The 12,243-nt window shown below is 38.2% G+C and overlaps 1 protein-coding gene across 3 annotated transcripts in view; it reads right to left on the bottom strand.

The window, feature by feature from the left end:
- KIFAP3 (kinesin associated protein 3) overlaps positions 1–12,243 on the bottom strand; it is a 178,687-nt gene that overhangs the window by 106,171 nt on the left and 60,273 nt on the right. For all 3 annotated transcript variants that reach the window (XM_080823969.1, XM_080823971.1, XM_080823970.1), the window contains exon 10: positions 976–1,138. In XM_080823969.1, coding sequence (XP_080680095.1) covers positions 976–1,138 — 163 coding nt within the window. The remainder of the gene's footprint in view (positions 1–975; positions 1,139–12,243) is intronic.

The raw sequence follows: 12,243 nt of genomic DNA, 5'->3' as shown, positions 1-12,243 counted from the left end.
TAAGAGACTCTTAATGTCACAAAACAAACTGAGGGGGGGTGGAGGGCGGAGGGGGGTTGGGAGAGGGTGGTGCGGTTTTGGACACTGGGGAGGGTATGTGCTATGGTGAGTGCTGTGAAGTGTGGAAACCTGGCGATTCACAGACCTGTACCCCTGGGGCTAATAATACATTGTATGTTTATTAAAAAAATTTAAAAATTAAAAAAAAAAGATGTATAAGAATTTGTTTTCTGATTTAAAAAAGAACAATGGCATTCCATGTAGAGCAAAAAAGCAGGTGGACAGTCAATAGGCATAAAAGAACTTGTTTAGGAAACTGTTTACAGTGTAATATATGTTCAGTATAAACATAGTATAAAGTATATGTTGGGGGGTAGCAGGTGCCTATAAAGACAATGAACAGATCATAAAGGACTTTTATACTCTTGCAAGAAGCATTGAGGATGAGCACAAGAGTTAATTCTTGAACCCATCCTTACTATATAAATATCTTACAAACAGCTAAAAGAAAACAATGTATTATTAACTGAATCTGCCAGTACAATATTTTCTAACTCAGGCTACAAAAAATTGCCCTTTTGTACTTAATAACAAAAAGGCTGTGGCAATATGTGTGTTCAAAAGTATGGTAGAATATAAGAACTTAAATGATACCCACTTTTTAAAAAACTGTTGAAGAGAAAATAATTTTTCCTTCTTGCTTCCTTGGTACTACTTTTATATTTTCAGTTTGGTTTCACTTTCATATGGGTAAATGAAGTCAGAGTGAAAAGTTTCTATTCCATTTCATTCTATGGCACCAGAAATCCTAGCACATGTCACTTTTCATTCATTCAGCTTATTTTTAGTATTAAGTTCGCAATCAAAGAACACACACAGAATGATCTCTGCTCAGCAGACTTCAACACAGAGCTCAGTTTTCCAACGGTGTTGGAGATTTGAAGCAATACTATCATTAATTTTTAAAAGGCATACCTAGGAGTGCAGTGAGTTTGGGAAGCAGTCCAACTTGTACCATCTTATTCCTCAGTCCTGTGTCAAAGGATAAGTTCAGTAAAAGTCGGAGGGTGATATTCAGCAGATCTTCATGTTCACAAGGTATCATTTTTACCAGTTTTTCAACGATATCCATTTCCACCTATGTAATATAATACAAATGTGGTGAGGTTCTGCTGTACAGTAAGACAAAAAGAGATTGCAGATAATAATTTTTTCATTATTTTTCTACCCTCATCTGTATCTATTTCATAATTATGTGTTAATCTATTTACTCTCATTTCAATCTACAAACTTTTCTAAAATCAAACTTTTAAGAAGAAAAATACATTTTTCCACATCATCCCTTCCTTCCTCAACTTAACGGTGTCAACTGGAAGAAATATTACATTGGGTTCTTGAAAACACATTACTGAATGCCACCTATTAAGGGCCAGGCCCTGTGCTAACTCAAACGAGGTTCCACAATCTACAAAGAGCAGAGAAAGAAAGAGAACAATAATAAATGTAATAAAAATGGAATGCACAAAGTCCTCTGGAAGCAACATGGAAGAAACTACTAAGCTATTTAGGAGTACAGAAAAGATTTCAAATTAGGAACTAATTTTTTTAAAAATGTGTAATAATTTGATCCCTGGTTAAGAAAGGCAAGGACAATCAAAGAAAAAGCCAGTGGATAGGCACTTAGGTCTAAAAGTACTGGGGCACTTCAAGTCTTTGGTATGGACATAGTATAAAGTATAAGTTGGGGAGTGACAGGAGTGTATTAAACAGATATTGGACAAATCACAAAAAGCTTTTAATGCTCTTTGAAGAATGCCTGAGTGATTTTAAATCCAGAGGGTGATGTGGTCAAACTGGTAGCATAAAGATAAATGTATCAATACACACAGACATACATAAATATATGCATGAGAAGACCAGGACACAAATTAATAAGGGATGGACTGAAACAGGCAGAGATCTAAAGTAGGTACTTAAGAATATCTTGCATTAGACAGGTCTATGTAATTAGGGTCTGAATCAAAGAAAGGACAGAGAGGTTGAAGAGGAAATAATCCGAGGGGTGTCAAGGAGATACAGCCAGAGCATCTGAATGAGAAGTGAAGAGAAAGCACTGAAGATGACTTTCAGGTTTCTGGCTTGGTCAATGTGTTGGGGGTCCCCAAGACTACCCCGGGTTTGGTAATTTGCTAGGACTCAGCATATAGTCATCTTCATAACTGCGATTATGCTGAAAGGATGCAAAACAAAATCAGAAAAGGGAAAAGGCACACGGAAGCAAAGTCCAGAGGTGTAAGCCTCCTAGAATCCTCTCCCCATGGTCACACAGGATGTGCTTCAGCACTGAGCTGAGGCTGAGACTCAGCGCCCATGGTTTTTATTGGGGGCTGGTCACATAGGAATCCTCTGCCAGCACAAACTAAAATTCTACACCCAGCAAGCCAGTAGGTGTTTAGCAATAATTGCATTGCTTGTGCAAACTGTTCAGGCACAATAAACTATCCTTATCCATTAGGGAATAGTGGGAACACTCCTAAAATCCAAGTTCCCAGACGCCAGCCAAGAGTCAGCCTTGGGAGGAGGTTTGTCTAAGGAGAGCTGTCCCAAGCCCTTCTTTGCTCATCAATACGGTGGATATTAGTTCATTAACTAAGGTCTATAAACTGAAAAGCAGGTGTCAGACAAAAAGGACAAAAAATTATTTCTGTCATATTTAATTTGACCTGATATTCAATGGATATTTGAAAATCTTACAGAACTCAGGAGAGAAGCTGGTCTATAAGTAACAGTTTAAATTCTATGACAGGAGTCAACAAACTATGCCTAGTGGGTCTGATGTGGCCCACCATCTGTTTTCACACAACCTAAGAGCTAAAAATGGTTTTGACTTTTACACTTTTAAATGGCTGAAAAATAAATCAAATGAATATGTCATGACACATGAAAAACTGAAATTTAAATTTCAGTTTCCATAAATAAAGTTTCATTGGAGGACAGTCCTATTCATTTGTTTATAGCCTATAGTTGCTAAAATGCTAGTAGAAGATAGTAGTTCTGGCCATTTACAGAAAAAGTTTGTTGACTCCCTACTCTAGATGATTATAAAATTATTTCAACAGAACTTGCTTTAGAGTGAAAACACAGACGACAGAACTTATGTGGTAATCTAAGCCTGTATTCATATTTCTTAAGGTAGAAGTCCAAACAAGTTGGTTATAAAAATATCTCACATCTTTGTTACAAAGCAATGGCTAAAAAGGAGAGAAATTCTTAACACCTATATATGTTTCTTTTATCATTAGCAAAAAACTTATAATCTTGCTCTATCTTTTCTTGCATTGGAGGTCTAAAGCATATTTATACCACCCTTGCCATATCTTTTTTTTTTTTTAAGATTTTTTTTTAACGTATTTGAGAGAGAGGGAGAGAGAGAGAGAGAGAGAGCACAAGCAGGAGGGGCAGAGGGAGAGGGAGATAGATTCTCAGCAGACTCCGTGCTGAGTGCAGAGCCTGACTCAGGGTTCGATCTCACGACCCTGAGATCATGACCTAAGCTGAAACCAAGAGTTGGGCACTTAATTGAATGTGGGCGTCCCCACTCTTGCCATATCTTAATTGCAATCTTTCATTGAATCATAAAAATCACATTACTAATTGAGTCCTCAATGTTCCTTTTTCCTCTCATTCTATGCTAAGGAGTGAACATTGATTTTTTTTTTTTTTTAAAGACTGAATTGACAAAGAACAATGATTCTTCCTTCAAACCTCTATCTCCACAGTCATACTATAATCATATCCAGAGTTCTTCATTAAAAAGCACAAATCCATCTCCAAAGATTCTCTAATTTTGGTTCTCCCTTTCTCCTAGTTTAATCTCCTAAGTACATGGGAGCAATCATTCATTTGTTAACTTCCTAAAATTTCCACAGGGCCAAAGACAAAAATTTATCAAATTTATACAAAACTCTAATTCTATCACTAGTTTCACTGTTTACTATGAATATCTTTTCTAGCTCTATTTATTCATTTAACAAATATTTTTACCTGAAGCCCTTGGTACATATTGGTGAACAAGGAAGAAATGATTCCTGCCTTCATGGAACTTACATTCTAGAAGGAGGGAAATATAGTAAAGAAATAATTCTACAGTTACTTAGTTATAAGAAAAAAAAAACAGTACCATTAAAAAATATGAGTGGATCTGATATACTCTCAGTGAAGAGTTGTCAAAGAAGGCTTCTCTGAGGAAAAAAATCTCCTGGATGAACAGAAGGTATCTAATGTTAATTGAAAAGGTAGAGGAAAGAGTGGCCTAGATGGAAAAGAAAACCCATCATGTGCAAAGGTGACCTGGAAAATTAAGCATTCAAGGAACTCTTTAAAAATTATCCTTCTGACTACAAAGTGGAGAATGTATTGGAAGGAGGCCAGAACAGAAATAGTGAGATAAATTAACATGCTATGGAAGTAGTCAAGTAGAGGCATTAGTGATTAAGAAAAACAGGCAGAACTATGTGTCTAGCCCTATGCTGGACAGGGTGGGAGATACAAAGATGAATTTAAAAATATTTTCTTTTTTCTGAAAAAGAGAAAGAAAAGTAGGCAAAACTTCAAAGCTACTCTTAGGATGTAAAAATCTAGACAGGATGTGGGTCCCAACCTAACTGCAAGAAAATTCCACATATAAAATCATTAACTTAAAAAATAACTACCAGAGTGCTAAGGTTGCCAGGAAACCAACTGGCCTGATATATAAGGAAAATAGGCACCCTCAAGGAGATAAGGGTCATGAGCACTGGTTTATATAGAGCAGAGCCCTGGAGAAAAACAGAGTTGTCACAGAACTGGGAAAGACAACTGCATGAAAAATTTTAAACAAACTGTTAAAGGACGGGTGTGAAGCAGCCTGACTACAGAACTGTGAAGCTGCCGATGCTCAGAGAGTTTGCAACCACTTGGCAAGGTCTTTTCCAAGGTCACAAGAAATACTGGGGATAGGACAGGATATGGAAGAAAACGTCCCCCTCAGCAGAGAGGGCCTGGGGAGGGGAATGGCTGCCACCGGGGAAAAGGCATAAAACCCTGCCCAGATCTTTTTCTCCTATTTCCCCTAAAAAACAGAAGACTTAAAAGAAGCTTAAACACTGCCACATCCAAAACACAGGTGAAGCCTCCCTGCAGCTGGGGGGAAGAAACAGAAGAAAACTCCAGAGGGGTGGTGTTGACAGATGACTTAGGAAGCCCCACTGCTGGTAACTGTAACTATGGACACAAGACCAGGGTAAGATGGAGGGGAGTGAAGATGGCGGAGAAGTAGCAGGCTGAGACTACATCAGGTAGCAGGAGATCAGCTAAATAGCTTATCAAACCATTGCAAACACCTACAAATCCAACAGGAGATCGAAGAGAAGAAGAACAGCAATTCTAGAAACAGAAAATCGACCACTTTCTGAAAGGGCGCACTGAGGAGTGGGGCCCCGAGCTCTCTGCTCCTCCAGGCGGAGATTGGGAGGCCGCCATTTTCATTCCCGTCCTCTGGAACTCTACGGAAAGCGTTCAGGGGACAAAAGCTCCCAAAAGCGAACCTGAGCAGATTACTTAGCCCGGCCCCTGGTAAGGGCGGTGCAATTCCACCTCAGGCAAAGACACTTGAGAATCACTACAACAGGCCCCGCCCCCAGAAGCTCATCAAGAAATCCAGCCAAGACCAAGTTTACCTACCAAAGACAGCAGCAGAATTCCAGAGGAGGAGAAAGCAAAGCACAGAACTCATGGCTTTCTCCCCATGATTCTTTAGTCTTGCAGTTAATTTAATTTTTTTTAATTTTATTTTTCTTTCTTCTGCTAAATTTTTTTTAACTTTTATGCTTTTCTTTTTTAACGTTTTTTAACTAGTTTATCTAATATATATATATATTTTTTCTTTTTTATATTTTTTATTTGTTTTCTTTTTTTAATTTTTTTTTTCTGAACTTCTTTTTACCCCCTTTCTCCCCCCCACGATTTGGGATCTCTTCTGATTTGGTTAAAGTGCATTTTCCTGGGGTCTTTGGCACCCTTTCAGTATTTTATTTGCTCCTTCATATACTTTTATCTGGACAAAATGACAAGGTGGAAAAACTCACCACAAAAAAAAAAAACCCAAGAGGCAGTACCAAAGGCTAGGGACCTAATCAATACAGACATTGGTAATATGTCTGATCTAGAGTTCAGAATGACGATTCTCAAGGTTCTAGCTGGGCTCAAAAAAGGCATGGAAGATATTAGAGAAACCCTCTCTGGAGAGATAAAAGCCCTTTCTGGAGAAATAAAAGAACTAAAATCTAACCAAGTTGAAATAAAAAAAAGCTATTAATGAGGTGCAATAAAAAATGGAGGCTCTTACTGCTAGGATAAATGAGGCAGAAGAAAGAATTAGTGATATAGAAGACCAAATGACAGAGAATAAAGAAGCTGAGCAAAAGAGGGACAAACAGCTACTGGACCATGAGGGGAGAATTCGAGAGATAAGTGACACCATAAGACGAAACAACATTAGAATAATTGGGATTCCAGAAGAAGAAAGAGAGAGGGGAGCAGAAGGTATATTGGAGACAATTATTGGAGAGAATTTCCCTAATATGGCAAAGGGAACAAGCATCAAAATCCAGGAGGTGCACAGAACCCCCCTCAAAATCAACAAGAATAGGTCCACACCCCGTCACCTAATAGTAAAATTTACAAGTCTTAGTGACAAAGAGAAAATCCTGAAAGCAGCCTGGGAAAAGAAGTCTGTAACATACAATGGTAAAAATATTAGATTGGCAGCGGACTTATCCACAGAGACCCGGCAGGCCAGAAAGAACTGGCATGATATATTCAGAGCACTAAATGAGAAAAACATGCAGCCAAGAATACTATATCCAGCTAGGCTATCTTTGAAAATAGAAGGAGAGATAAAGAGCTTCCAGGACAAACAAAAACTGAAAGAATTTGTAAACACCTAACCAGCTCTACAGGAAATATTGAAAGAAGTCCTCTAAGCACAGAGAGAGCCTAAAAGTAGTAGATCAGAAAGGAACAGAGACAATATACAGGAACAGTCACCTTACAGACAATACAATGGCACTAAATTCATCTCTCTCAATAGTTACCCTGAATGTTAATGGGCTAAATGCCCCAATCAAAAGACACAGGGTATCAGAATGGATAAAAAACCAAAACCCATCAATATGTTGCCTACAAGAAACTCATTTTAGACCCAAAGACACCTCCAGATTTAAAGTGAGGGGGTGGGAAACAATGTACTAATGCTAATGGACATGCTAATGGACATCAGAAGAAAGCTGGGGTGGCAATCCTTACATCACATCAATTAGATTTTAAGCCAAAGACTATAATAAGAGATGAGGAAGGACACCATATCATACTCAAAGGGTCTGTCCAACCAGAAGACCTAACAATTTTAAATATCTATGCCCCTAACCTGGGAGCAGCCAACTATATAAACCAATTAATAACAAAATCAAAGAAACACATCAACAATAATATAATAATAGTAGGGAACTTTAACACTCCCCTCACTGAAATGGACTGATCATTCAAGCAAAAGATCAACAAAGAAATAAAGGCCTTAAATGACACACTGGACCAGATGGACATCACAGACATATTCAGAACACTTCATCCCAAAGCAACAGAATACACATTCTTCTCTAGTGCACATGGAACATTCTCCAGAATAGATTACATCCTGGGTCATAAATCAGGTCTCAACCAGTATCAAAAGATTGGGATCATTCCCTGCATATTTACAGACCACAATGCTCTGAAGCTAGAACTCAGTTACAAGAGGAAATTTGGAAAGAACACAAATATATGGAGACTAAACAGCATCCTTCTAAAGAATGAATGGGTCAACCAGGAAATTAAAGAAGAATTGAAAAAATTCATGGAAACAAATGATAATGAAAACACAACGGTTCAAAATCTGTGGGACACAGCAAAGGCAGTCCTGAGAGGAAAATATCTAGCCATACAAGCCTTTCTCAAGAAACAAGAAAGGTCTCAAATACACAACCTAACCCTACACCTAAAGGAGCTGGAGAAAGAACAAGAAAGAAAGCCTAAACCCAGCAGGAGAAGAGAAATAATAAAGATCAGAGCAGAAATCAATGAAATAGAAACCAAAAAAACAATAGAACAAATCAACGAAACTAGGAGCTGGTTCTTGGAAAGAATTAATAAGATTGATAAGCCCCTGGCCAGACTTATCAAAAAGAAAAGAGAAAGGACCCAAATAAATAAAATCATGAATGAAAGAGGAGAGATCGCAACTAACACCAAAGAAATACAAATAATTATAAGAACATACTATGAGCAACTCTACGCCAACAAATCTGACAATCTGGAAGAAATAGATGTATTCCTAGAGACATATAAACTACCACAACTGAACCAGGAAGAAACAGAAAGCCTGAACAGACCCATAACCAGTAAGGAGATTGAAACAGTCATCAAAAATCTCCAAACAAACAAAAGCCCAGGGCCAGACGGCTTCCCAGGGGAATTCTACCAAACATTTAAAGAACTAATTCCTATTCTTTGAAACTGTTCCAAAAAACAGAAATGGAAGGAAAACTTCCAAACTCATTTTATGAGACCAGCATCACCTTGATCCCAAAACCAGACAAGGATCCCATCAAAAAAGAGAATTATAGACCAATATCCTTAATGAACACAGATGCGAAAATTCACACCAAAATACTGGCCAACAGGATTCAACAATACATTAAAAGAATTATTCACCACGACCAAGTGGGATTTATTCCAGGGCTGCAAGGTTGGTTCAACATCCACAAATCAATCAATGTGATACAACACATTAATAAAAGAAAGAACAAGAACCATATGATACTCTCAATAGATGCTGAAAAAACATTTGACAAAATACATCATCCCTTCCTGATCAAAACTCTTCAAAGTGTAGGGATAGAGGGCACATACCTCAATATTATCAAAGCCATCTATGAAAAACCCACCGCAAATATCATTCTCAATGGAGAAAAACTGAGAGCTTTTCCGCTAAGGTCAGGAACATGGCAGGGATGTCCATTATCACCACTGCTATTCAACATAGTACCAGAAGTCCTAGCCTCAGCAATCAGACAACAAAAAGAAATGGAAGGCATCCAAATCGGCAAAGAAGAAGTCAAACTATCACTCCTCGCGAATGATATGATACTTTATGTGGAAAACCCAAAAGACTCCACTCCAAAACTGCTAGAACTTGTACAGGAATTCAGTAAAGTGTAAGGATATAAAATCAATGCACAGAAATCAGCTGCATTTCTCTACACCAACAGCAAGACAGAAGAAAGAGAAATTAAGGAGTCAATCCCATTTACAATTGCACCCAAAACTATAAGATACCTAGGAATAAACCTAACCAAAGAGGCTAAGAATCTATACTCAGAAAACTATAAAGTACTCATGAAAGAAATTGAAGAAGACACAAAGAAATGGAAAAATGTTCCATGCTCCTGGATTGGAAGAACAAATATTGTGAAAATGTCTATGCTACCTAAAGCAATCTACATATTTAATGCAATCCCTATCAAAATCCCACCCATTTTTTTCAAAGAAATGGAACAAATAATCCTAAAATTTATATGGAACCAGAAAAGACCTTGACTAGCCAAAGGAATATTGAAAAAGAAAGCCAAAGTTGGTGGCATCACAATTCCGGACTTCAAGCTCTATTACAAAGCTGTCATCATCAAGACAGCATGGTACTGGCACAAAAAGAGACACACAGATCAATGGAACAGAATAGAGAGCCCAGAAATAGATCCTCATCACTATGGTCAACTAATCCTCGACCAAGCAGGAAAGAATGTCCAGTGGAAAATAGACAGCCTCTTCAATAAATGGTGTTGGGAAAATTGGACGGCCACATGCAGAAAAATGAAATTGGACCATTTCCTTACACCACACACGAAAATAGACTCAAAATGGATGAAGGAACTCAATGCGAGAAGGGAATCCATCAAAATCCTTGAGGAGAACACAGGCAGCAACCTCTTCGACCTCAGCCACAGCAACTTCTTCCTAGGAACATCGCCAAAGGCAAGGGAAGCAAGGCCAAAAATGAACTATTGGGACTTCATCAAGATCAAAAGCTTTTGCACAGCAAAGGAAACAGTTAAGAAAACCAAAAGACAAGTGACAGAATGGGAGAAGATGTTCACAAACAACATATCAGATAAAGGGCTAGTATCCAAAATCTATAAAGAACTTAGCAAACTCAACACCCAAAGAACAAATAATCCAATCAAGAAATGGGCAGAAGACATGAACAGACATTTCTGCAAAGCAGACATCCAGATGGCCAACAGACACATGAAAAAGTGCTCAACATTACTCGGCATCAGGGAAATACAAATCAAAACCACAATGAGATATCACCTCACACCAGTCAGAATGGCTAAAATTAACAAGTCAGGAAATGACAGATGCTGGCAAGGATGTGGAGAAAGGGGAACCCTCCTACACTGTTGGTGGGAACGCAAGCTGGTGCAGCCACTCTGGAAAACAGCATGGAGGTTCCTCAAAGAGTTGAAAATAGAGCTACCTTATGACCCAGCAATTGCATTACTGGGTATTTACCCTAAAGATACAAATGTAGTGATCCGAAGGGGCACGTGCACCCGAATGTTTATAGCAGCAATGTCCACAATAGCCAAACTATGGAAAGAACTTAGATGTCCATCAACAGATGAATGGATAAAGAAGAGGTGGGATATATATACAATGGAATACTATGCAGCCATCAAAAGAAATGAAATCTTGCCACATGCGACAACGTGGATGGAACTAGAGGGTATCATGCTTAGTGAAATAAGTCAGTCAGAGAAAGACAACTATCATATGATCTCCCTGATGTGAGAAAGTGGAGATCCAACATGGGGGGTTAGGGGGGTAGGAGAAGAATAAATGAAACAAGATGGGATCGGGAGAGAGACAAACCATAAGTGACTCTTAATCTCACAAAAGAAACTGAGGGTTGCTGGGGGGAGGGGGGGTCGGTAGAGGGGAGTGGGGTTATGGACACTGGGGAGGGTATGTGCTATGGTGAGTGCTGTGAAGTGTGTAAACCTGGCAATTCACAGACCTGTATCCCTGGGGATAAAAATACATTATATGTTTATAAAAAAAAAATTTTTTTTAAAGGGATAAAGCACTGATCCATGCTACTACATAGATAAGCCTTAAAAACATGATGTGCAATGAAAGAAAAAAAGACCACAAAAAGACCACATATTGTCACAAAAGACCACATATTGTGTGCCCATTTAGAGGAAATGTCAAGAATTGGCAAATAGATAGAAGCAGAAAGTAGTGGTTGCTTAGGGCTGGGAGGGTTGGGAGCTGTGGGGTGATAGCTAATGGGCTGGGAGGGTGGGGAGCTGTGGGGTGATAGCTAATGGGTACAAGATTCTTCCTTGGGGTAATAAATATGTTCTAAAAGTAAAAAAACAAACAAACAACAACAACAAAAAAACCAGGGTAAGACTGACCTAAGGCTAAATTAGAACGACAACTGACCTTGGTACCAGATTAGCAAAAGCTGAGTAACAAGGAATAGCAGTACATTGTTGGAAGAGGGTTAACATGAAGTGAGAGGTCCTCTTTGAAGCACAGATATATCAGGAAAGTCTTAAGTGGAGGGTGGAACATGAACACTGAGAAAAACCCTCTGCACTGGAAAGACAAAGTCATGTACACGAGTGTGAGCTCATAACGCAGGGAGGGTAACCAAATACATCTCAACTCCCAACAAGAATGACTTAACCTAAAAAAAAAAGAAAAAAGAAAAAAAAAAAGAATGACTTAACCGCCCACATAAAAGGCCTAGGAAAAAAGGTCTGCCCATTTCCAGACATAAATAGTATTTATCTCAATCTCGACTCAGCTAATGTGATATCTAGCTTTCAATCAGACATTGTGATACACGAACAGCAAGAAAATACCCCATTGAAGGCAGTTAACACAACAGACTTAGATATGACCTGTATAATAATCAGAAGATTTAAAACAACATCAAGGAATTATTATTTAGTAATAATTTAAAATGATTAATATGTTTAAGCTCTACTGGAAAAAATGGATAACATAAATGAACAGAGAATTTGCAGAGAGAAAGATACTAAAATTAAATGGAAATGTTAAATATATACGGAATAACATGGAGGACATTAGAAG

This window comes from Martes martes, assembly GCF_963455335.1.
Source record: "Martes martes genome assembly, chromosome: 15".
In the NCBI taxonomy this organism is placed as follows: Eukaryota; Metazoa; Chordata; class Mammalia; order Carnivora; family Mustelidae; genus Martes; species Martes martes.
This window is presented reverse-complemented; position numbering and strand designations above follow the sequence as displayed.